This window comes from Amphiprion ocellaris, chromosome 17, assembly GCF_022539595.1.
Source record: "Amphiprion ocellaris isolate individual 3 ecotype Okinawa chromosome 17, ASM2253959v1, whole genome shotgun sequence".
In the NCBI taxonomy this organism is placed as follows: domain Eukaryota; kingdom Metazoa; phylum Chordata; class Actinopteri; family Pomacentridae; genus Amphiprion; species Amphiprion ocellaris.
The window spans coordinates 6,976,618-7,003,557 of record NC_072782.1 but is presented as its reverse complement, the minus strand read 5'-3'; the positions used below and the strand labels follow the sequence as shown (position 1 = coordinate 7,003,557).

Below are 26,940 nucleotides of genomic sequence, written 5' to 3'. Positions count from 1 at the left end.
AGTGAGTTAAATGCAAAAAAAAAGAAGAGAATTTGCAACCTTACAGTAGCAGAAATTAGGTCAAGGACATTCTTTCTTTAACCTTCTGCTTTATTTTATCCATTTTACTACAAACGTGACAGCAGAGAGCACTGGTTCACCACACTGATGATGCTAAAAAATATAAAATAACAGAAATTTGTTAGATTTCTCTTTTTATCTGAAGAGTTGCGGTGAAAATTCTGCCACTTGTGAAAAAAATAAATTGACTTTTTGCCATTTTCACCCTGAAAATGGCTCCATAGCTTCATATAAAGCATAAGAAAAGTGACACATGAAGAACAAACTGTGATTAAATTCTCACCGCTCAGCTGATAGGGGACAGTAAATGTAATACTGTTATTATTATTAATAATATTATATCTGAGCAGGATCATACAGGCGACACGGCAATCCTGCTTTAATTTCCTCAGAGATGGTTTGTCTGAGTTTGGACTCACACATCTTCATCCCTGCAGGTTCTAATAAGTCTGGAGCTTCTAATAACTGCTGTCACCATGGAAACACCTCCTATCCTCACCTCCTATCCTCACCTCCTATCCTCACCTCCTATCCTCACCTCCTATCCTCACCTCCTATCCTCACCTCCCATTCTCACCTCCTATCCTCACCTCCCATCCTCACCTCCCATTCTCACCTCCCATTCTCACCTCCTATCCTTACCTCCCATTCTCACCTCCTATCGTTACCTCCTATCCTCACCTCCTATCCTCACCTCCTATCCTCACCTCCTATCCTCACCTCCCATCCTCACCTCCCATCCTCACCTCCCATTCTCACCTCCTATCCTTACCTCCCATTCTCACCTCCTATCCTTACCTCCTATCCTCACCTCCCATCCTCACCTCCTATCCTCACCTCCTATCCTCACCTCCCATTCTCACCTCCTATCCTTACCTCCTATCCTCACCTCCCATCCTCACCTCCTATCCTCACCTCCTATCCTCACCTCCCATTCTCACCTCCTATCCTCACCTCCCATCCTCACCTCCTCCTTACCTCCTATCCTCACCTCCCATTCTCACCTCCTATCCTCACCTCCCATCCTCACCTCCTCCTCGCCTCCTCCTCACCACATATAAACTCACTTGTTGAGATTCACTTTCTGGTTGCGCTCAGAGATCACGACTCTCCTGCACGTCGCCGCTGGTTTTCATTTCATTTTTCCGTCTGCAGTTGTCGTACATGTGCTGACTGTGTTCCGTGGAGGAGCTTCTGTCCCTCCGACTCTCTCACGGCTGCGTTCAACTCACGTTTGAGGATCGAGAGCGGAGCGTTGCAGCGGTTTTTATTTTCTTCTTCTAAACAGCGACTGAAATCCAGACGCAATGCAGGTACAGTGAGCGTTTTTTCACTTTGAGCTTTAATTCACTCGTTGCTGAGTGAGATCCAGACCAGACGGATTAAACCTGTGGCACTTTGCAAGTCTCACAATTTAAATGAAAATGACACAAAGTAGATTTTAGTGATGGATGCACTGTGGTAGTTAATGTGGAGGATTCTTTACAGGTAGTAGTACAGCTGCAGGTCAAGTAGAACCAAAAAATTAATAAATATGACCCCTTTTAAACTGGCATATTTTGTATCATATTATTTTGATGTTATTGTTGATTATTGATGGATTCATATAGAAGATGGTTGATATATTCTTATTTTTAAAATGCTGATCATCTGTTTTGTATCCAAAATCTGCACCTGCAAGGAAACCAAAGTAAACAAAAAGTACTCAAATGTAAATTTACTTCAACAAAGTAATATTAACTTAAGATTAGATGTTTAAAAAATGCTCAGCTGGGTGACAAATTAAAGGAAAAGCCAACATAACATGAATCTTAAATGCACCTTGGCATTGATCCTTCACTTCTCTGGGACTCTACAGGAGGTTCAGAGCATCGTTCGACTAAAAGACAATCCCTGATTTGGTGTTTTGATGATACTGGTAGACAGTATCCTCCTACAGATGTTAAACTGAGTTGAGATCTGGTGACTTTAAAGGTGATAGCGTATGATTCACATCATTTTCAGCCACTTCATAGTCATCGTGGAAGGGACCGCTCCTCTCAGAATGGAAGTGTTTCATCATAAAGAATCAAAGGAGTTCACTGAACAACATTCAACAACTTGATTTGCACTGACTGTTCCCCTATAAGGAGCCCAAAAATCCCCCCAACAGAATAACAGAATCACAAGATCCAGTCATTGTAGGGGTCAAGGACTCAGGTTTTTCCTTTAATTTGTCACCCATCTTTGCTGTTAATTATAGTAGAGCACATGGCCTATATGTGCCATGCTGACTTTAGGGAAAATACTAAACCAATACGTTTTTGTTTTTTTGTTTTTTTTTTAATGAATGTGATGTTTTTGGAGCTGAATTACTGACTCAATCATAAGGAAAACGGAAATAAAAGCAGGCTTGGCAACATGAGTAAAAGCCAGGATAGGAGCACATGACAGGACTCTGTGTGTGTTTGATGTGTTTGTGTGTTTGATGTGTGTGTGTGTGTGTGTGTGTGTGTGTGTGTGTGTGTGTGTGTGTGTGTGTGTGTGTGTGTGTGTGTGTGTGTGTGTGTGTTTGACGTGTGTTTGTGTGTGCAGGGAGGTAACATATGTGAGGATCGGTGGAGGTCGGTTGCCCACAGTGTTCATGATAACTTCTCTGACTCACTGCTCAGCACACATGGCTTCTTTCCTTTTAATAATGCAGCGCTCCGGTTGTTAAGACCCCAAATCACCTTCTTCTCCTCTGATCCTGCTTAACCACAGCTTCTTAACACGTGCTTGCAGAGAATTTCACAGGTTAACGGACAATTTTTATCTTACTGAGTTTCATAGTTTGCTTGATGCATTCTAAGTTTAAGACAAACTCTCTAATCGCTGAATTAACGGTCAGTAAATGTTGAGAGCCTGTTTCAGACAATCCAGAAGAGTCTACGCTGCATATATGTATGAGACTGTTCTTTGTTCTTGAATGTGTACTCATGCATTTTTAAATGTGATTGTGCGACCGGCCGATGTGGATGCACACAATAGTTTTGTGTGAATGTGTGTCTGACTGTATATTTTTAGATTACAGTGTCAGTCTTGGTGTTTTCCTCCTCGTCATCATTCGCCACGCCGCTGCAGCCATCTCTGATCTTTTATTGATGCAGTTTTAAGGAGTGTGAATTATTGAGCGACGTTCTGGATGCCGGGTATGCTTTGGCATCCTTCCATATTCAAATAGGGTGCCAAGGAGCTCCCCAGGTAGCACTTCTGTCCATGTTCACTACAAACTCTTTACATTAGCTGCTCTATAACGTGTAACGCTGAGCTGTTTTATTCATACACCGTTTATTATAACAAGTAAATGACTGCAGGGGCTGTATGTGCAGAGACTAAGAAACAGGAGATGAGAGAATTAAGAATGGACAAAAAAAAAGTCAAACTGCTTCTAAATAATCAAAAAACAAAAGGAAAGAAAATCTAAATCTACTAAAAAGCACAATCCGACAATAAAATGGTGCTAAAAGCATATTTATATTATTTTACAGAATATCATTTGTGCTGTTTAGGCTCTAAAGCTGAAAAAAAATGAGATTATCACAGAAGTATGAATCTAAATATAGTAACACTGAGTGTGTGTCCGGTGTAAGTCGAGAAGATGTCATGTGGTGGTGAAAATAACCAGAAACAAGAGAACTCGCATGTCCTTGTTCCCAGAAGTGCTGCTGTAACACGAATAAAAGAACCTTTTTTTTTAGTTTTGTCTCTAGTTTTCCAACAAACAAGCATGTTTGTGCAAAATTTCTTGACCTCCTTGATACACAAAACATCCCCATTTTACAGAACTAAGCAAACTGATCCCCTCGTGTCTGCTAAGTTGAAACATTCTCAACATAAATGCAAAATTTAGGGGCAAAGAGCATCAAAAATGAGAGTATTTATCTTGTAATTAACCCTCTTCAAATGGAGTTCATACCAAGCATGCATTTAAGGATCAAAGCATTGATTGCAAACATATTGATCCAATTATCCAGTTAGCTATAATTCTTATAATTCTTCATAATATACACTATTTTATCTGTGGTTGATATGCCTTTGTTTTGTGGTGCAGTTTACATTTTCTTTCCTTTCGTGTGTCAAAGTCTGTTTCCTCTTGCTATAACCAGAAGGTGACCTCAGCTCTGAACCCAATTTGACATCTCTGTCCTGCTCCAACCACAAGGGGTAGTTTCATAGAAAATGTAGTTTAAATGGAAAGAGCTGTGGGTTCAGGCTCTGCTGATGTGAAGTGAAGTGAATAAAATCATTAAACCTGCATCAAGCAATATTAGAATTCATTTGTGTTCATCTGATGAGTCCAATAAGTGCTCTTCTTTTAAATCTGCTTTGGGCTATCAGCAGTTCTTCAGGGAAATATCTGCTTTGTTAGCTGCTAAAAGTTCCTCATTGTGTATATGTGCAGCTAAGAATAATGCAGGTAAACATGAACCAAAACAAGCTGAGATGCTAAATGTTCTGCAGAGGAGCTGCAGAGATAATTCTACAACTCAGCTGTCAGCTAGGAAGATTAAAAAAAGATGTTTGTGTTCTAGTAAAGCAATTTGTTGCTTAATGACAGAAGTAATTAATAAAAAGTGGCTAGAAGAAAACAGGGCTGGTGTGTGCTGCTAAATTAAGGAACCAAATAAAACCACATGGAGGCTAGCAGAGCTGCAAAACCTAATTCAAACAATGTAACAATACTAAACTCCCCACCCAAATGAACAGTAATTAACAGATTAGTACAAACGAGTGCCTCAGAACACACCTCACAGAAAACTCAAGACACAAGTAGTTTCTAAGATATCTGAATAGATGTTAACAGAAGTTACATATCTACACGGTTAAATCACAGCCAGCCTGACTGTGAGTTGGCTGCAGATTTAAACCTCAGGTGTGGCGATTGCTGCAGATCGATTGGTGGAAATAACTGGGTGGCGTCCAATCAGGGACAGCAGTAGGCGGGGAGAGGAACCAGGAAGCTCCAGGATAATGATCTGTGATTGGAGACAGGTGGAGTCTGGAGCTGCTCTAACCCTCCTGTCCTCCTGTGGGTCAAATTGACCCGTTTTAAAGTTTGAAAATGTGGGAAAAAATATTTTCACCGTGAAACTTCTGATGTCCACATTTTCAACATTTTTGGGAAATTTTTGAATATATTTTGGTGGATAAAAAAGAAATGCTAAAAAAAATGTTTCTTAAGAACATTCACCAAAAAATCAACCAAAATCCAGTGAATTTCGCTGGATTTTGTTGAATTTTTTGGTGAATGTTCTTAAAGAAAATATTAGAAGTTTTAATGATATGTATAGAATCACTTCAGAAATTTTTAGGATTTTTTGGAAGATTTTTACTAATTTTTTGCAAATATTTACAAGAATTTTCTTGCCAAATTTGGGGGATTTTTTTTAAATAAAACTTTTAAGGGAAACTTTTAAGGAATTATTGGAATTTTCTTCCTGAAGGTTTTGCAAATTTTCAGAAATTTGAGGAATTTTTTTGCTGAATTTTTGGATTTTTTTCAGACGAGGAAACAATATTTTTTGGAGTCCGTAAATGAGGACAACAGGAAGGTTTAGCCAGGTATATTCAAAATACTAGTGATGGGAAATTCGGCTCTTTTCAGAGAGCTGGCCCTTTCGGCTCCCAAACAGCTCCTAATTTAGTATTACTTGTAGCCTCAAATTTTAGCCTAATCTGTCAAATTTGTGTCTTGCTAAACTGCTTTGCATTTAGTGTTTTTATGAGAGGCCTCATAATTGTCTCATTTTGTGCATTCGTTCTGTTACTAAAGCAGGCATTCTTACTTTTTAAAATATTTTAATGAAATGGTTTTTGCACAAAAAAACAAAAGAACAAAACACTGCACACAAACCCACAGAACAGAACCAGAACCAAACTCTGTATTCAAACAGTATAAATGTCCTCAGTGCAGGTGAGATGCCTGAGCTTGGATGGGCTGATTCCATTTCTTCTTTTGGTGATTGTCTGCCCTGTTTTTGAGAAGATTCTCTCAGTTGGAACAGAAGATGCCACAACACAGTCTCCCCTCCATCACCTTCACCAGGTGAGGGAAGACTGAAGCCTTGGCCTGCCTCCAGCTCAGTGGGTCATCTGCTGGTTGGATGAGGGGCTCCTCAAGATGTGATCTCACCTCCATTACAGCATCAGTTGTAGAATTTCTCCTGTGGCTCTTTCATCAAAGAGGCTCCACACAGCAGAAGTCTGTGGTTCCTCCTCCACTAATGGTGGAGGTGGCTGGGTGTTGGCGGTACGTTTTGCTGCTGCCGCATTTATTCTCTAAAGTGCCTCGTCAACAGCTCTGTTGTCACTGAAGGCAAGCTTCTTAAACTTAAGATCCATTTATGTGGTTTCTGCGAGGACAGTGCTAAACTCCATACTCCCATTAAAAAAAGTTGGGAGTCAGCTCTCACTTGATGGGATCACCAAGGATCCACCACAAAAAGGAAAGTACACTCCAAGTAGACGTGCTACAAGTCTACAAGCTGTTTTTACATTCTAGCAGTCATGTGAGCCACGTGAAAATATTACACCAGCAGCGGTGAAGGTTAAATTTCCCTCTGTCTGTTAGATGTATGGTTCGAGATTCAGCGCTTTCTTTTTGTTTAGACTATAATCCTAAGCTTTAATCAATCTGCTGACAATAGGAACCATATGGAACATTTAAAATTAGGAAGGGATGAATTTGAATCAGGGTTGAATTTTATCAATATTTTGAGAAGTATTTTAATAAACATCGTGTGAACTTGTTTCACAAGGCCTTGAATGTAAGAGGGCCAATATATAATTGGAGGACTTTTTGTAACATAGTTGACACGTATCATAGTTGGCATCTTTGCTGTTTTCAGGCCTAAAATCAACATGGCTGCCTATAACCAAACACCAAATGGAATTTTTACACAAAGATTCTTCTAAATATTATATATACAACTGAGTAAAATTGAAATTAAAAGTTATTTCTAAAGATATTGTAGTAAACCTGTTGACATGCCATAAATCCACACTTGACTCACACACTAATTTATATTAAATAACTCAGAAAGCCTTGGAGTCTGGCCAGTCTTTTCTTCAGGAGGAAATGACATCATGTGGAGCAGGTCATGTGATCTGGAATTAACACACTTCCTTGAGAGGTGTTTTTATAATGGGGAACTTAGTGGAAAGTGATTTCTGGGACACAGATACAATTTGTTATTTTCCATATGAAATTTGATTTATTGGCAAAAAAGAAATATCTGTCATGATTATCTCAACTTAATGAAAAGAACACAATCAAAACATTTTTGAATCAGCTCATTTTATTATTGTTTAGCTAATTAGAAGGTGGTTGTTAGTAAATTAGGATGGTTATTTAGTTGACATTTTAGTGATATCCAGTCATTTTTTTTTATTAAAAAGTGATTGTTTCCAATTGGAATTTGTAAAGACACGATCATAATGAACACAAAAGATCTTGTTTTATTTTTTTCACTTTTGATAAAAATGTATGCAAGATAAATCCCATGGACTTCAAAAGCCCCTCAATTATATATTGACCCAAGAGATGTCCATTCATACGTCCCACACCATCGCTTTAAGTACAGCCAATGCAACCTCTTTCTCCAAAATCAAATATGTTGCAGAAACAGTCATTTCGACTTATATCAATTGTCAGACAATTATGTTTAGGCTTGGAAGAGACACACAAATCATAGCAAAGTTTTAAAAGAGAAAACAAATGAGACATGTCCATCTCCATTCTCCTAATCTGAGGTTTGTTCCATTTTAAACATTTAAAAGTGTCTGCAAAAAGCTCCTCTTTTCTCTTTTAAAAGGCTTTTTTTCTGTCTCCCTCAGACAGACGAGAAGGCAGTGGATGGCGGTTTGTTGCCTGACGCCAATGGGAAAGATCCCAACCAGGGCGGGCAGACCGACGGCTCCAAGTGGCAGAAACCACGGCTGTCGCGTAAATCGCTCATGAAGTGCTGTCTTGTCAAGTGGATCATCGCCAGCACTACACAACAAGGGCCAGGTAGAAGCACAACAAAGGAAACACCACTGGGCTAAGAACAATGTTGAATATCTGCATGATTGTGTGCGACGGCAGCAGTGGTGAGAAGGACTAATATAGTAGGAGTGTGCTACAGAATACATGAATTTTAAAGCACCTGTCCCGTCTACGCTATAGATCGACATTTAAAATTCTATGTTCTTGCCCTTCTTCCTTTTCTTTCAGTGTTTACAGCACAGAACTCTCTCCTCACCCATATTTCAGCAGTTAATCAGTCAGTGAATGGACCCCAGAGGCTTTCGCTGTCGAGTTTGAAATACACTTTTGCCTCCTTTTCCATTTTCTATCACACACAAACAGCAGCTGTCATCCTGTCTGACTGCCTCACCTCTGAGATTTTATTTCCTTGCATATTTAAAGAACAGCACAGAACATAGCACAGAAAAACTGTACAATATAGGAGAAGTGACACAGTTTTTTAGAGGAAGATCAGACTATCTTCCTCTTGCTTTCTCTATATGCCCCCATTTTCTTGGTTTGTATAAATGATTGACATTACCCTTCTGTGCAGGCTTCCAGGTCAGATGTTTCCCAGTCTGTCCCGCCACTATCACATTTTGTCTCGCTTTCTTGATGTGCAAACAATCCCTTTGGATTCACTGTCCCACTTTAATCTGAAAAATACAAAGAGAAGCTCAGAGAATTTGACTCTGGCTTCTAGAAACGACCTGCTGTTGTCATCCTTTTACTGCTGATTCTGTCGGCCGGCAGACTGATGGTCAGGTGCCTCGGACAGGAAAACAGGGACAGAACAAAAACTCTAATGATCCACTAACCATCACATGAAAGTATTTTGCCTGTTTAACTGGAGCATTATATAATTCTATACTTGCTTGAATCGGACATCAGCAAGGAAATGGTTTATTTATGAGTGTATCTGCAGTGAAACGACTCTGGACATGAAATAATGGAAATAAAATCTATTCAGTACTGCATTTTATGAACTCAAACACAGAATCATTTCTCACTTAGAGTATTTTTTTTTTATCCATGAGGACTGTGGAAATGGAAATATTTGTTAAGGTTTGGGGCTGCACAGTGGTGTAGTGGTTAGCACTTTCGCCTCGCAGCAAGAAGATCCCTGGTTCACGTCCCGGCTTTCCCGGGATCTTTCTGCATGGAGTTTGCATGTTCTCCCTGTGCATGCGTGGGTTTTCTCCGGGTACTCCGGCTTCCTCCCACAGTCCAAAAATATGCTGAGGTTAATTGATTATTCTAAATTGCCCGTAGGTGTGAATGTGTGAGTGCTTGTTTGTCTTTGTATGTGGCCCTGCGACAGACTGGTGACCTGTCTAGGGTGTCCCCTGCCTTCACCTGAGTCAGCTGGGATAGACTCCAGCACCCCCCGCGACCCTAGTGAGGATTAAGCGGTGTATAGATAATGGATGGATGTTAAGGTTTGACCACATTTCCTGCTTTTTATTGAAACTTGATCCCCATCTACTGGTGTGTGGACTTTAGGGCAGCTGAATGTCTCCTGCACCACCTTCCATCTACTGTAGATGGTGATCTGCACTCGTACTGCACAGATGTAAATAGTAACAGGATGAGCTCATAGAGTTCCAAGAGATTTACTTACTACAGGTTTCATTTATTACAGCTAAATCAGACACAAAGCATGCATTAAGTGCAGAAGTAAAAGAGGGTTGATGCCAGTCTTCACCATCCAGACACAAAAAAATCTAAATTTTCAAGACCAGCTCTGGTAAAAGTCAAGTTTTGAGCATTTCCACCTTCAAGTTGCAGTAAAAACACGGAGTTTTGGGTTTCATAGGTAACAAACCTAAAGAATCAATCCAATCCACTAGCAGATTGGGGATTTCCATGTCACTATTACTCTTCAGAACTCATTTGAATACATATGGCTGAATTACTCCAATAGTACTACTTGCTATTGTGTAGTACAGAATAGATTTACAGTATTAAAGCAGAGAAGTGAACTGGTGTGCTTGAGCTGCAGTGAGAGGGAGGTGGGGACTTCATAGATCCTTTAAATTTAAGGCCTTTTAATGCAGGACAGGATTACTTTCTGGAAAAAGCTTCTTAAAATGCACCTCTGATACACAGAGTTGATTTTTGGAGCTGAATCAGCAGCAGTTTAAACAAAGACTATTTAAATAAAAGCCTTTAACTTTTCAACTTTGAAATTAACATTGTGAAGGAAAAATGGCTCTGTCCCCTTATTGAGGTATTTCCTTGCAGCTGTTAGCTGAAGACATCCCAGAATATCATGCAGGTTGCATCTCTCAACTACAGTCAAACTTCATGGTAGATGAAGTCGTCTTGTATCCTTTTCACTCTGCAATGTGTGTATTTGCTGTATGAGGCCTCTCATGAAAGCTAATTTCTTGCCAAAAAAAGAGCTACGAGCACCAAGAAAGAAGTTTCAGCGATGGGAAAGTTATGTGAGTGACGAGCAGCGACAGTTTGTGATTGATGGTCTGGGTGTGTGAGCTGTAATGCTGCTCTCACTGCAGTCATTAAAGCCTGATGGTGAGACTGATGGCTGCACTGTCTGCATCTCTGCACGCTTAAGCCACCTTTACTCAGGTCTGTATTTAATAGAAGAACAGGGATAGATCAGCACTTAAGACGCATTAAACAGCATAGTGTTGCATTATTTTTATGACGGGCGAGTTCCCACGTGAGCTCGTACATCTGGTGTGTTTGGTTGAGTAGAATTGACCCTCGCATCGACAGTATTGCAAAAATCCACATTTGCATGGTTGAGATAACTAGTTCCTGTCCTGTTGACTCATAAAAGTTATATGATATTAGAAGGATAGAGCGTAAAATGTAGGATGGTGCAATTCAAAAAGCACAAAGCAATTAAAACTAGTCCTTGGTTTATAATTTTACCACATTTTAGCTAAAAGTCACATTTTTCTGTTAGCATACAACTTTATCAGTGAGGTGTTCTGCAGCTCCAGGACTGAGATTTCTGTGTATTTTTGGCATAGCATCACGCTATTTCAGAAGCTGTTTGACTGCTTGACATTAAGGATGAATCCATTTGAAGTCTTTAACTTACATAAAGCCTCCCCGGCCATCGAAATGCATATCTGGCCCACTTTCTCAGCCTGTTCACAGACCAATGTTTTACCTCTCAACAATTGATTTGCTCCCCGCCCCCCTTTCCTACTTAAACTGAGTCCATTACGTTGTGCAGACTCATCAGTATGTGAACTCATATTCTTCTTTACTCTCATTATCCTCCAACACAGCATAATCATGCAGCGACTCAGCAGCAGTAGGACTTGTGGAAAAAAGTACTTTGACGCATGCATGTGAGCTGCCGAGGCCGTCGGCAGCAACATGTACCTGTGAGGCGTGCAGTGCATCTCTGCAACGTGGATATAATTCACTTTAGCTTCATTACGATGCCATAAACGAAGCACTGTTTTTACAGTCGCGCTTGCTCTCGTTGTTTTTTCAGCTCTGAGTGGAGTCCATCTGAGTTATTGAGTGTTCGCATCGCCAAACAAACCCAGTAGACACGAGCAGCGCCACACAGGGCAGGGCCGATTCTAAGTGCTGTTCATATCCCAGCCATCAGCAGATGCGGATCAATGCTTGGTTTTACAGTTTTGCATCCTTGAAATGACTGGGCAAATAAAGACCGCTTAGACTGTCAATCAGAGACTATTAGTAAAGAAATTCCTTCAGTAACGGCCCCCTCGCTCCACCCAGCCACCCTCACCACCAACCTCAAACACATGTAACGCTCACACAGCTCAGGACGGAGCAGATGGAGGAAAGTGGAGCTCAGAGTTGATGGTGTTGTGGCAAAGATCCTAAAAATGAACGGACTGTGAAAATGTTGCTGATCAGCAACCGAGATGGATCGAGTGGAGGCAACTTTGGATGATTTGAGGCAGCTGAGAACCTTTGATTTTACATATTTGCACTTGATGGACGCTGGACCTGTTCACTTAACGAAGCCATCACTCCGCTAGCTTTTGTCCTAATTGGTCAGCGGTTCAAGTCTGGCAATAACTGCTGATGCTGGTACTATTGCACTGATTAAAAAGATAAAAGGAGGCGACTGGAAGAAGGAGATGATAGGCAGCAGGTGACGTCTGTAGATGCAAGCTGCTCAGTTTTGAATTGGGGAAAGGTTTGTTAGAATTAAGGAATTTTTTTTTGGAAGAAGGTTTTGCAGAGGTGACATCTAATGCAAGGCAACAATGGGTTTGGATGGCATGGAAGTAATTGCCATTGCTGTTGTTGTTGGACTATTTATTGTGGTGCTCAAACAGTTTGGGATTTGGGAGCCGTTGTCCCTGGAAGGTAAGACAACTTAAGAGAAATTAAACTGGCTAAAAACTTCTGTATTTGCAGCATAATAATATTCTTGGTATTTAGCTTAGTTGACATCAAAATCATAAGTAACTGAAGTCATACAGGCTGTAAAATGTTAAAGAATAGGTTCACACAGTGTTTTTGGTCAATGTAATAGTTCTTTTTGTTCGTTCGTACCAGACTATCCAGTACTGAATTCCCTTTTTGTGTTTCCTCGGACACTTTCTTGTTGAGCGGAAGTGTACGGGACAAAAAGAAAAACTGAAAAGACTAACTTTGAAAGTTTTCTTAATGGACAAAAGCTTTCAATGTTGTTTTGAAGATGGAACTGAAAATGCGTGAGCCTGTTCTTTAACAGTGCATTTACCGTGTTGGTGAAATTTGAATTAAGCCAACTATTTTACCACACTCTTCTCACTTTCTCCTTTGTCTTTTCCCTCTATTTGTGTGACTTTCCTGTAAAGATGGTGAGTACAGCACAGGGGTATTCCTCCGTACATTACTATTATTTAGTTTGATTTATTCCTAGCTGTCTTTTCAAGAGGCTCCCTGCTAATTCTGCATTCAACTGTAAGTTTTGTTTACTTTTTTCTCCCTTAAGCTGATGTAATAAACCTTTTCTCATAGTGGACATCTTGATTTTTCAAACACAGGTTTGAGTAAAGACTTAATTTAAGTGTAAGCTGGATGTACTGGCTCTCTGCTTTTAGCTCAGGAGAAATGCTGCATTTTGGATCATCTCTTGCTTGCTCCTTTCTATTTGATTTTCAGAACTGTGGTCTGTGAACGATTAAAACTCCTTTCCAGTCATTGATTAAACCCTGAAAGACTCAAAACTGTCTATCAGAGTTACATATTTCAACAAAACTATCCTTTCATGCTCTTTACGCAAATCAAAATCCACACCTTTATGTAAATCTTCACCACCCGCTGCAGCTTGAGCACACCAGCTCACCTCTGCTCAGACACTGTAAGGCTATTCTGCAATACACAGTGTCAAATTAATAGTAATAGTGGAGTAATTCAGCCATACATGTTCAAACCAAATAACGATTCTGACAAAGATTGATCAAATCCCCACCTTGCAAGCTTGTGTGGAAGGCTCCACTATGGTGTTAGCTACTTATTTTGCTCATTATGTGTCTTCTGGCACCTAAAAAAAACACAATATGGAGATTTTAATAAGGCCAAAACAAGTTGATTTAAAATGTCATAAATGGAGCTACATATAGTTGCATATATGTCAGGTAACACAACCACTCAAAGCTAGAAGTTATTAGGGATGTCGCAGTATACCAGATATTGATATGAGCATGATATTTTTTAAATGTAATATTGATATAATAATACACGTGAATAATCCAGCAATCCGACATATGAACCACATACAGTAAAGTTATGGTGTGTCTCTCTACATGCCCTTTACTATGTTGAGTGTAATTCATTTGACAAAAAAGAGACAAAATTCACAATAAACCTTAGAGACAAACATGAATTTAATTGATAGCATTATGTTTTTTAAATATATTTTCTAGGGATGTCCAATATTGGCTTTTTTGCCAACCGATAACCGATATGCCGATATTGTCCAACTCTTAATTTCCGATTCCAATATCAACCAATACCGATATACGTGGGCTATTTAACTAATTTTAGGTAACATCACATGGAATTAACACATCATGCCTAATTTTACTGTGATGCCCCACTGAATGCAATCTCAAATGACCGATAACGATATTGACCGATATCACATTTTTATGCCAATATCGAGCCCATAGTATCGGTGGGCCAATATTATCAGACAACCCTAATATTTTCTATAGATTTTGAGATAATATTTTCTAACACGAACACTAATATTGGTGAATTCTTTAAGGCATGGTAATTTAAAAATCTGAACTCATGATAGATGTTTAATTTTTCTCATGGATTTAGCACAAAATCCACCTATTGCACTGACCTTTACACTATGCCAAATGATTCATAACTAATGAGTACTGCAGAAAATGATGAAACTGAGAATGATGGCGTTATTTCTAACAATGTGACAGCAAAGTGTCCACACTGAAGAAGGTTTTTATCCCTATCTAACTGCTCTGATGCACTAAATCTGCTTTATCCCCCTCGTATCGCTCCAGTTTCCTTGCAATATCTCTTCTTGCCACAAGTTCCTTGAGTTTGTTTTACCACTTTTCTGTCTTTCCTTCAGTCTCATTTTCTTGTTTTAGTCTGACGCTGTACACTCTTCTCATGCCATTGTATCTCCCACCTTTTCCCTTCTCCCACCTTTCCTTCTTCAACCCCTCCACTTTGGTTTGTTTTTAATTTTACGTTTCTATAAAGATGGTGAGCATTTTGAGTTATTTGACATCATTTTCATTTATTTATCTTCTTGATTTTCCACTATTTTCAACTCCTCCACTGGCCTCCATTTCCTTTTTCTTTCCTTCTTGTCTTACCACTATATCCTCCCTCTTTTCCTCCTCCTGCCCTCCACCTCTCCCTGTTTCCTCTGTTTCCATGCGACAGACAGCTGTGACAGCGATCTTGAGCTCTCGATGGTGCGTCACCAGCCTGAAGGCCTCGAGCAGCTCCAAGCCCAGACCCAGTTCACCAGGAAGGAGCTGCAGTCGCTTTACAGAGGCTTCAAGAACGTATGAAAACAACCAGTTAGCACAGTCAGGGCGAAGCTCCTCATCAAAACTTAGTGGTTTTAACAGGATGAGATTTTGCAAAGATTTTTATGTAGTTGCACTACAGGGAAACTTTCTCTGTCTGTTGCTTTTAAAATGGTCTTAACAGGTCAAGAAAGCAATATTTCTGATCAAATTTAGAATTCCTTCAGCTAAATATACACTTAAATGGTACAAAGTAAAGAGACACCCAAAAATGTATATTCTGCATGTAACTGTTAGTCATCTCATTTTAAATTCATTCGTGCGCTGCTCCAGGAACCTCGTCTCTCCCGGAAGCCGTCCGCAAGGTTTTGTAGCCGACTGCAGGGATTCGTTTCTTACTGGCCACAAAAGCATTAGTGAGGTCACGTAGTTCAGGGTGGTCAGGGCTCAGACAGCCTCTCAACTTAAGGACCAAAATCTTTAGTTTGTCATGTCTTGATTCATGGCAGCAGTACATCAATGATTTGAAAAGCAGGTGCCTCTGTTGTTTAAATCTTTAAGATTAACTACTGTGCCAATTAAAGAAGCAAAACTCCATTAAAGAGAAGAAGAAAGCTGTAAGCTGATGAAAACAAAGCAGGCTTTAAACTTTAAAAACCAAACCTGCACAGGGTCAATATATAATTGCAGGACTTTTTGTAACATAGTTGACATTTTTGCTGTTTTCAGGACTAAAATCAACATGGCCGCCTATAAGCAAACACCACATGGCATTTTTACAGAATGATTCTTCTAAAATATTATATATACAATTGAGCAAAATTGAAATTGAAAGTTATTTATAAAGATATTGCAATAAACCTGTTGACATGCCATAAATCCACACTTGACTCACACACTACTTTATATTAAATAACTCAGAAAGCCTTGGAGTCTGGCCAGTCTTTTCTTCAGGAGGAAATGACATCATGTGGAGCAGGTCATGTGATCTGGAATTAACACACTTCCTTGAGAGGTGTTTTTGTAATGGGGAACTTAGCTGAAAGTGATTTCATTTCTCATATTTTGAGAGTTTTCAGAGACACTGATGATACATGTAATGAGTTGTAATGTTGTAGTTTAATCAACAAAACTGTAATGAAATCTCCATGAGACAACTTTAAATAACTAAAGAGTCCTTTTTTTTATATAGCAGACAGTCAGACTTGTCATAGCAGGAAAATTACAAGTACAGTTAATAAGTTTGATAATACTGACTTTGGCCTATTTTGCTCTATTACTTAGTTCCATCTGAGCTTTTCTAGTCATTAGAAGTCAAAATATTTGTGAAAGGATGGTTTATTCAGCAGTTTATTACAGATATCAATAAAATCAGCCATTGTGAGTTGTTTTTGAATGAAATGGAAGCTTGTGGCAGTTTATATTTATAATACCAAAAACATGTTCAGTAAGGACCGATACAAAACCACAGCAGCAGAGCTATGTAGGGAAGTAAAAAACACAATAAGGGCCTTATAAATAAATTAAAAGATGTGTTTATGATGTCTTAGACAAACGGGGAGCCACCCAACCTGAAAACAAACATGAGCATTGTAATTCTCACCTAGCGCTAAAGAGGCGAGTCATGTATGGATAAAATGTCAACGAAAAACCAAGGCTGATGGAAGAGTTGCCTCAAAACGTCCTGTAAAAGAAACCTTTTTTATCCTAACGTCTTCATCAGTTTGGTCAGATTATATTTAAATGTTATCCAACTCTCAAGACACTTAAGAGGCACATTTTGGTTTTCATAATCTGATGTTTCTTAGTTTGCTTTTCTTGTGTTTTTATTGTCCTGTTAAAGAAAACTGTTCAAGCAAGAATTTTCTCTTGAATCTAAATAAGATGTTGGGCATTTTCTCATCTGCTTATACATGTTTCTAATTCCATTCATTGCTGTTTTCTCTGCATAGATAAAAAGCTCATAAGGGCTTAAACGTGCTCTTCTCAGCTGAGTGTTTCATATCCAGCTCCTCTCACCCTCTAGTGACCACATCTGTGCACTGTAGTCGCTGGAAAACTGTTTTTGTTCAGCTTGATGCTGATAAATAGTTTTTACAAGCTTCTGCAAAGCCGTCAACGCCTTGTTTAGTCATTCTATGGCTAATAAATTAAAGACGTCAAATTGTGATCCTAGGTTTTCATGGAAGCACTGACGGTTGTGTGGATATACTAATATAATCCTGGAGGCAGTGTGTGGTCGCTCCATTAGTATGGTGTTGAATGGATTTTATTTTGAAATCTTTGCAATGTTCTCTATAATTCACAAATGGCAAATCTCTGCATATGTTTATTATTGAGGCAAATAATTAGAATCTAAATTGTATTGATATGATCACAGAGCATAAGCGGCAGTACTAGGTGTTTATTGTGGTAATTTTTTAAATTTTTTGTTAATTTGTCTTCTACTTTTCAACAGGAATGTCCCAGTGGACTCGTGGATGAAGAAACATTCAAGACCATTTACTCACAGTTCTTCCCTCAAGGAGGTAAAGTACGTTACTGGATAATGTAAACTACCATAGAAATGAAATATTGATATCATATTAATAAATCACATGTGATAATATAAATAATCCAGCACAAGTAACTATGTGGTTGATATAGGAACAACATACAGTACGGTTATGGTTACAGACTATTTCTTTTTTTTGTCAAATTTTCTGCTTTTGGATTGTTTTTGTGAATTCTTTTGGCCACAAAAATCTGAACGTGTGACATATAAAAATTCAGAAACAGTAATCTCTTATGTTAAAGGTACAGTTCATATTTTCCAGATGCTACTTCTTGTAATCCTGCAACTTTTAACATAAAATTAGGTCAATTTCATAAACCAGGTAATTAATTAACTCCAAATCTCAAGACAACCAAAGTTAGTAAAACACTGCAATTAAGAAAGTTGATTCCTTGTTACATTTTAATCCTGTATTTCCATTATTTGCTCTCAGATGCAACCACATACGCACATTTCTTGTTCAATGCATTCGACATGGACAGAAATGGTTCCATTCGGTTTGAGGTGAGGTTTGAAGTTTATTCATGTCTAATCATTTAAAAATCAATGATTTTTCTTTAAAAGAAGCTCAAATATAAACTTGCCTTTGCAGGACTTTGTGATAGGGTTGTCTGTGTTGCTTAGAGGCTCTGTAACAGAGAAACTCCGATGGGCTTTTAATCTGTATGACATCAACAAGGACGGCTACATTACCAAAGAGGTACAGTCAATATTCATGGGAACAAAAAATGAAAATGTGTTGCAGTGTAATGCCTTCTGCATGTCTGTTTTGTGTCTTTATTCCTGCAGGAAATGTTGGCAATAATGACATCCATCTATGATATGATGGGCAGGTACACTTTACCCAGTGTCAGGGACGATTCCCCCTTTGAACACGTGGAGAAATTCTTCCAGGTATGTTTAATCTCACAATATAACACAGTCTAATACTGGGCATGTAAATATAAACCGATTATCCAGGGGCGGATATAGAGAAAAATTAATAGGGTGGCAAAGGGGTGGCAGATACATTTTAGGGGGTGGCATATATATATATATATATATATATATATATATATATATATATATATATATATATATATATATATATATATATATATATATATATATATATATATATATATATATATATATGTACCCTGCCAAGGAGGCGGAGCCTTGGCAGAGTTATGTGATGATTGGCATTAGTTTGTCTGTCTGTCTGTTAGCAACATTACTCAAAAATGGAATGATGGATTTGAATTGTTGCAAATACTGCTGAAATAAGTATGTTAAATAAGTAAATATCATTTGTATTTGTCAACCAATCCTAAACATGAGTTGTTCTTATTAGCTGTCAATCACAATATGTGATTTGATATGTCTAGCAGAAAGGGGAAAAGATTTAAACTGAAATAAAGTCAACCTTATACATTTTGAAGAAACCAAATGCTAGATATGTTAAAAATGCTTCTTAAATTTAGCAACAAATTAGATTAAGACTAGACAATGTCTCTCTTATGCACTGTTTTGGGAAATCTGCATTTGTGTGATCTATGCTTATGTTCAGCCTGCCACAATGATTACATTATTAATTCATCTTGAACAGAGTCAGAGTCCAGATAATTTTATTTATTGTCTTAGATTTGTGGTTTTATATTTTGATGCTCTTTATTTGAGACATTTCTTACAATAATTCTATGAATCCAATATTTGGATATTCTTAAGAATTAAGGCTCTACTTATCATCTTAAAATTAAAAGACTAACTACATCAGATAATAATTTGTCCAAAAAGGTAATTATTATGACAGGTGTACCTCTTACTCAGATATATTATACTAAAGCAATATTCATAGCATATGGACCAGCTGGACTAGAGATAGTCTCTGATTTACCTTTCTCTGTCTGAGCTCTCCATGCCTTCATTTCTTTCTCTGAACTCTTCCTCCTCCATCTCCTCTCTGGGATGTTCTTCCTCCTCTCTTCTTTTAGGCTGGGAAAAGCTGCTGGTGGTTCCCTTCTTCTTCTCCTACAAGAATCATAATCTTCATTATTAACTATGATACAATCTGATGTGTACAATTTAAACCTTTAAAGAGATATTTAACATGTAAACGTTTTTTCAGCTGTAAACTAAATGATATGACTGTACTATGATGAAACACATCAATGTTGGTGTTATTATGACCTTGACACCAAAATTATAAAAACAGCATTAAACAAGCAGGATGTAGTTTTCAAACAGTGCATGAAAACCTGGTGTGACTGGGGGTTTGGTTACACTTTAATGTCATGTAAAGTCTGAGTAAATGTGTGATTTATTTTGACTTACAGTCTGTTGTCAGAACCACAGGTTGTAATTATCAAAATAAGAGAAAAAACTTCCACAGACGATCCCCCACCATCCTTCTGTGGCTGTTCTCTAACATTAGCTAGCTACATAATTAAAAATTAGCAAGGCCCAGACTCACTGGAAACCGTGGCTCGTCTCGCAAGCAAACACTTTATGTGAATTTAGACACTATTAGCATTTAATACATTGTGAACAGTTATATTAGCATGTAGTCTAACCCAGTCTAACTAGTGTCTTACTGTCACACCGAAGTCCAGCTGTCATCCACATGAGTGAGGTCTAAGAGCAGCTCCCTCAGGGGGGCGTGTCACCTCCTATCTGTAGCAGCATAGACTGTACAGGACGTGACATCAGCATGGTGCATTCGAAAGCACTCGGACATCGGAGTTTCACTCGTTATTCGTCTTTCCTGGACTTTCGCTCTTTACGGCCACAACCTTTCATATACATATTTTTGAATTAGATTGTTCAGAACTGGGGTGGCAGCCGGGGTGGCAAGGCATCTTCTAGGGGTGGCAGTTGCCACCCTATGCCACCCCAGTAGATCCACCCCTGCGATTATCCACTTTATTAGGTACAACTGTGAACTCTAATTCAATACAACAGCTCTGTCATAAATTCTACTTTTTCAAGTTTACACAGATTTTGAACATCAAAAACGTGATAATTCTACTTTTTGTTTACTGCAGCATCAAAGTGTTCCAAATATTTTGCCCTACTCATGGTGAACAAAATATTAGGAACTTTGTGTAATTTGATACAATCCGGAACATCACAAACAAACACTATAATGCCCATAATAAACGTAAAGTAGAATCCGGATCTTTTTCACAACATCAACCACAACTGAAAGTGCAAATTTAACAGAAGAATGATGCCAATTTAATGCACAAAGCCAAAAAATTACCTGAACAGGATATTATGCAGCTGTAGCACACTGTTAGTTTAGCTGTATCAAACCAGAGCAGGATGGATGTTGATCCACTTCCACTCCACTGCAGTTCACAGTCAAATATTAGATTTATCTTCACTACATTGATTTGATTGTATAAATTACTGGTTAATGTGCAGATTGAGCTAAATAATACAAAATATAATCAATAATTAAATCATTATAATAAGATTAAGATAAACTTTATTGATCTAGAGAGTAAATTCACAAGCAGATGTACTATATAAAGCCAATAATTCATCTTAACCAGCTCCAACATTAAAGTGATGAAACCATTAAAGCATCAATAATTATAATCTAATAAGCCACTCTTGGTATTGGATTATATTTCTGTGAGTGCTTTTACTTTTATTTCCTTGAGAATATTTTGATGTTAATATTGTTGTACTTTTACTTAAGTTTAAATGCATGATTTTGACTTTAACCTTCCTGTTGTCCTCATTTATGGGCACAAAAAAATAATGTTTCCTTGTTTGAAAAAAATGCAAAAATTCTGCAAAAAATTCCCCAAATTTCTGAAAATTTGCAAACTCTTCAGGAAGAAAATTTCGATAATTCCTTTTAAAAAAATTCTCTTCAAAGTTTTATTTTTAAAAAATCCCCCAAATTTGGCAAGAAAATTCTTGTAAATATTTTCAAAAAATTAGTGAAAATCTTCCAAAAAAATCCTGAAAACATCTAAATTGGTAATATATATATCAGTAAAACTTCTCATATTTTCTTTAAGAACATTCACTAAAAAATCCACGAATATCCAGCAAAATTCAGTGGATTTTGGTTGATTTTTTTTGGTGAATGTTCTTAAGAAACATTTTTAACATTTCTTTTTTTCCACCAAAAAATGTTCAAAGATTTCCCCAAAAATGTTGAAAATGTGAACATCAGAAGTTTCACTGTGAAAATATATTTTTTCCACATTTTCAAACTTTAAAACAGGTCAGTTTTGACGCGCAGGACGACACAAGGGTTAACAGAGATTTCTGCTGTTGTATTGATACTTGGCTAAACTGTTGCACTCACTTATCAAATAAAGCTGAAAAGTTTCTCCTTTACATGTCAGAAAATGGATCGTAACAGAGACGGAGTGGTGACTATAGATGAATTCATAGAAACCTGCCAAAAGGTAAATTAATCATCAACCTGAGGAGTTTTACCACATAGTGACTGACTGAGTTCATGCAGCAGCTGAACATTTTCTCTTGTATCTTTGCTGTTTTCTCAACAGGATGAAAACATAATGGCTTCCATGCAGCTCTTTGAGAACGTCATCTAGTTTGTGCAGAAGAGCTGGAGACCAGTAATGCTGCGTAGTGCTTCCAGCTGCAACCTCCTGAATAATTCCATTCATCCTGAAGAGGAAAAACTGAGTCATGCAACACATTCAACACAAACTGGTGAACACAATAATTATTTTCCAGTCAAACTGTTCCGTGCAGAGAGAAGTGCAGGATTCACCAAATCACCTGAAGAAGAAATGTTTCTTTGCATGACAGTTTTATTTTGTGTTTGCACATGAAGAAAACCAAGAACATGTCACCAGAGCCAGATGAGCATGAGCATATGTCTGACATTAAAAAAAGCATGTGATGCAACACTCTGAACACAAACAAGGGGGTTTATTTCTCAGCACTTTGAAACAAATGAGAAACATTGTTACTGTATTATATTGTAAAATTCAAGTTTGCTCCTGGTTTTTTATGTGAACATGACGCCCAGTCCTTGTCGTGTGGACCTAAAACCTGCTGAAATCAACCTTCACCTGCTGAGAATCCCACTGAACCTCTTCTATTTTATGTTCCAGTTTCTGGAACCATCTGCTTTGTGCTAAAATTTTTCCACATTTTTATTTTCTGTCAGCTTCTGGGGCAGCACACGATCTGTGAAAGCAGTGGGATGTTCACTTCCAAATGAAATATGTGATAAAACATATTATTCACCCTGTATGAATTTTAATATCTAGCAAGTGATTACATCAGATTTGTTGCATTGTATTTGATGTTGTGTAACTGTAAAGCTGCAAAAAAAAAAAAAAAAAGCAATAAAACAAAGTTTGAAGCAACTTGTTGCATGGATGCATCACTGTTCTCAGTTAGAGGACAAGTTAAAGTGAACAAAGCTCCAGCTGTATAAAACGAACCCTCAAGAGGATCCTGTAAACACATGACAGAGAGCAGAGCTTCAAAACTGTTTTCCATTTGTTAGCCTTTCGAACAGTCTCATCTTCTGGAACAATCGTCTCTCTTGTTCTGCATCCTTTGGTTTCTCTAGTTTCTCTGCATCACTATCTTGGTATTTCATACAAAACAAGTTAAGCTTCTTTACACTCGTGTCATCCTGCAGGTCAAAATTGACCCGTTTTAAAGTTCGAAAATGTGGAAAAAATATACATTTTCACAGTTAAACTTCTGATGTCCACATTTTCAATATTTTCGGGAAATTTTTGAACATTTTTTGGTGGAAAAAAGAAATGTTAAAAATGTTTCTTAAGAACATTCACCAAAAAAATAATTAACCAAACTCGAACGAATTTTGCTGGATTTTGGTTGACTTTTTTCATGTGAATGTTCTTAAAGAAAATATTAGAAGTTTTATTGATATATATGGAATAACTTTAGATATTTTTAGGATTTTTTTGGAAGATTTTCACTCATTTTTTGAAAATATTTACAAGAATTTTCTTGCCAAATTTGGGGGATTTTAAAAAAAGTATTTAAAGGGAAACTTTTAAGGAATTATTGTAATCTTCTTCCTGAAGGTTTTGCAAATTTTCAGAAATTTTTGAATTTTTTTACTGAATTTTTGGATTTTTTTTCAGACAAGGAAACAATATTTTTTGGTGCCCGGAAATGAGGACAACAGGAGGGTTAAAATGGGTGTGAGGTGTGTGTTCAGGTGGAAGCTGCTGCAGACCGATGATAGTATGGAAGTCCATGCAGGCTGTAATATGTAACAGTGTAGAATAATGGGAGAAAACTGTATGTGAAATACCTCCATCAGCAGAACACATTGAACCTGCTGTGTATTCTTGATCTAGAACCAATAGCAGAGCAGGGCTAGTGTTGGGGAGGAGCTGTGCTGACCATGTTGACCTGATGATAGTATGGAAGTGATCATGAAAACAACATGCTGCTGCTCTGCAGTCTGAGTGTTGTGGTTTGAAAAAAAGGACTGCCACTCCACAAACTCTGCGTGACTCATCACAAAGGTAAATCAATGCTTTGAACACTGCTTTCCTGTTTTGTGCATTATCTTTGTTTAGATTTTCCATCTCAAGCTACTGAAATTGTGCAGTAACAAATTATTAAAGCTCCTCATCTGGTCCAGTGCAGCCTGACTTGAGGTCAATAAATAATTGCAGGACTTTTTGTATCATAGTTGACATTTTTGCTGTTTTCAGGCCTAAAATCAACATGGCTGCCTAGAACCAAACACCACATGGCATTTTTACAGAAAGATTCTTCTAAATATTATATATACAATTGAGTAAAATTGAAATTGAAAGTTATTTATAAAGATATTGTAGCAAACCTGTTGACATGCCATAAATCCACACTTGACTCACACATTACTTTATATTAAATAACTCAGAAAGTCTTGGAGTCTGGCCAGTCTTTTCTTCAGGAGGAAATGACATCATGTGGAGCAGGTCATGTGATCTGGAATTAACACACGTCCTTGAGAGGTGTTTTTGTAATGGGGAACTTAGTTGAAAGTGATTTCTGGGACACAGATACAATTTGTTATTTTCCATATAAAATTTGATATATTGCCAAAAAAGAAACATCTGTCATGATTATCTCAACTTAATAAAAAGAACACAATCAAAACAATTTTTGAATAAACTCATTTTATTATTGTTTAGCTAATTAGAAGGTGGTTGTTATTAAATTTGGACGGTTATTTAATTGACATTTTAGTGATATCCAGTCATTTTTTTGTTAATAAGTGATTGTTTACATAATGAAAAAAATATGGAATTTGTACAGACATGATCATAATGAACATAAAAAAACATTAGTTTTTTTACTTTTAATAAAAATGTATGCAAGATATATCCCATGGACTTCAAAAGTCCCTCAGTTATATATTGACCCAGCTGCTCTCTTTTTAGATGTATTGCAGTGATGCTCATGCAGCTTTTCATATTAGATCACTGGTGTCACGACCTGTCGAAATAAACACTGTTAATCAGAGCTGAGATAAACAAAGCATCCTGAAAGAAAGAAAGGAACCTGCATTGTGTAAACACCCAGCTGAACCCAGTGTTGACGGAGCATGTGGATCATTCCAGATGTCTGCCGTTTGTTCTGGTGAACATGTGACTATTGTTGTGTTGGAAATCAAAAGCCAGTTTGAGTGGCTGCCAAAAGGCTTTACAAACTCCCCTCTTTGGACTTAGTGGATAGAGTTTGCAAAAATAAAATCAATATGACTTTGCTGTCCGTTTTAGAATTGATTTTGAGATTGTACTGGTCACTTCTTAACCTCGCCAGGGCCTTGCCATTGGTTATATTTTAGACATGTTAACCCCGTACGTCCCTACGCAGAGCCTTAGATCCTCAGGTGGGTTCCTCCTAGTTGTTCCGTAGTCGATGCTGAAATCCAAGGGTGATCAGGCCTTCTCTGTCAGGACACCTCGGAACAATCTGCCTGAGGAGATAAGGCTCGCCAAATCAGAAACTTCTTTTAACCCTCAACATTTTTGGGAAATCTTTGAACATTTTTGGTGGAAAAAAAGAAATGTTAAAACAAAATGTTTCTTAAGAACATTCACAAAAAATCATTTTTGATTTTAGATTTTTATGTGAATGTTCTTAAAGAAAATATTAGAAGTTTTACTGATATATATGTAATCACTTTACATATTTTTAGGATTTTTTTGGAGGATTTTTACTCATTTTTTGAAAATATTCACAAGAATTTTCTTACCAAATTTGGGGGATTTTTTTTTTTTTTTTGAATAAAACTTTTAAGGGAAACTTTTAAGGAATTATTGGAATTTTCTTCCTGAAGGTTTTGCAAATTTTCTGAAATTTGGGGAATTTTTTTGCTGAATTTTTGGATTTTTTTCAGACAAGGAAACAACATTTTCTGGTGCCCTTAAATGAGGACAACAGGAGGGTTAAATCGCTTCTTAAAACCCACTTTTATAGACTCTCCTTCAAGTAAAGTTCTCTTTTATCACTCTCTGCCTTTTATCCCTTTTAATATCTTCACTGCTTGTAGTCCCTCTTTCTAACCTCCTGATCTTAATCTACTTCTATCTTTTATTTTCTCTTCAGCTTCTCTCTTAACCCCCTTGTGTGATGTCGTCCTTTTAGCCAGTTTTTTATTAGCTAGCCATTCTGTACATTTTTGTCATTTTTTATGTTCTACCTGTCAAAGCACTTTGTGAATGTTCTTCTTAAAGGTGGTACACAAATAAAATTATTATTCAGTAACAGAAATGACAACTTTTCAGGTTCCTCTTTTGTGTTTTTGCAGCTCTCCAGTGATGCAGCAGAAGCTTCTCTCGCTGTGGGTTTGGGTGTTGCTGGTGGCGGCTCTGTGCCCCGGTGCTCAGTACGCCTACAGTAAGCGAGGAGGGGTCTTCAGGGGCCGCGGTAAAGGCGATGGCAACAAGGAGTCTCCCTCCCAGAGCAAAGGCCTCTCCAAGCAGGGCCTGAAGTGGGCCGGAGCCGCAGCAGCCGGGATGCTGGGAGGCACCGGCACCGGCTACGGCCTGGGGTTCCTCGGCAAACCGAAGCACGGATCTGGGAGCCATTACAGCCGTAAGACTGAGCAGGATCAACAAGTTTACTACCAGGAGAGCCAGAGATACCACAACCAGTCTCTGTGGAGATCCTTTGTTAATGGAGCTGCTCCTGCTCCCGTCGCTAATGTCTTTCTCACACTTGGATTTGTGATGTCTTTCCTTACAGCTGCCTGGATAAGAGGCATTTAATCCAGCGTCTAATTAATGAGAAAGCAACTGAATCAAATTAAAGTGCCTCTGAACAAGCGATCCATCCTGTTGTTTTTTGATTAATGAGAGATGATGAGTTTT

General features: G+C 37.9%; 2 protein-coding genes and 1 long non-coding RNA gene across 4 annotated transcripts; 2 read left to right on the top strand and 1 right to left on the bottom strand.

Moving 5' to 3' along the window:
- Positions 1–1,006: 1,006 nt before the first annotated feature.
- On the top strand, positions 1,007–22,953 carry LOC111570726 (calsenilin-like). Its single transcript, XM_035949676.2, has 9 exons — positions 1,007–1,373; positions 7,918–8,092; positions 14,966–15,090; positions 17,513–17,582; positions 18,042–18,112; positions 18,201–18,308; positions 18,398–18,502; positions 21,955–22,017; positions 22,120–22,953. Exons 1-9 carry the CDS (start codon positions 1,368–1,370, stop codon positions 22,165–22,167), a joined length of 771 nt encoding a protein of 256 aa, XP_035805569.1. The 5' UTR covers positions 1,007–1,367; the 3' UTR covers positions 22,168–22,953.
- On the bottom strand, positions 9,702–20,548 carry LOC129350946 (uncharacterized). The gene is made up of 3 exons (XR_008604543.1): positions 20,182–20,548; positions 19,485–19,618; positions 9,702–15,080 (listed from the first exon to the last, which is right to left on the bottom strand). It is a non-coding gene; the product is annotated as an uncharacterized LOC129350946 (long non-coding RNA).
- Positions 22,954–23,781: 828 nt separating the features above from the next.
- Positions 23,782–26,898, top strand: sprn2 (shadow of prion protein 2). Of its 2 annotated transcripts, none has more exons than XM_035949675.2 (2): positions 23,782–24,099; positions 26,379–26,898. In XM_035949675.2, exon 2 carries the CDS (start codon positions 26,389–26,391, stop codon positions 26,836–26,838), a length of 450 nt encoding a protein of 149 aa, XP_035805568.1. In that variant the 5' UTR covers positions 23,782–24,099; positions 26,379–26,388; the 3' UTR covers positions 26,839–26,898. The 2 variants fall into 2 exon arrangements, with proteins under 2 accessions (XP_035805568.1, XP_054875199.1); XM_055019224.1 differs by lacking the exon at positions 23,782–24,099 and adding an exon at positions 25,868–26,059.
- Positions 26,899–26,940: the final 42 nt, after the last annotated feature.

Excerpts from the sequence above, each read along its gene's own strand:
- LOC111570726 (XM_035949676.2), top strand. Across the intron at positions 15,091-17,512 it reads TTTACAGAGGCTTCAAGAAC|GAATGTCCCAGTGGACTCGT; the intron begins GTATGAAAACAA and ends ACTTTTCAACAG. Across the intron at positions 18,113-18,200 it reads ATGGTTCCATTCGGTTTGAG|GACTTTGTGATAGGGTTGTC; the intron begins GTGAGGTTTGAA and ends TTGCCTTTGCAG.
- sprn2 (XM_035949675.2), top strand. The coding sequence starts at position 26,389 with ATGCAGCAGAAGCTTCTCTCGCTGTGGGTTTGGGTGTTGCTGGTGGCG.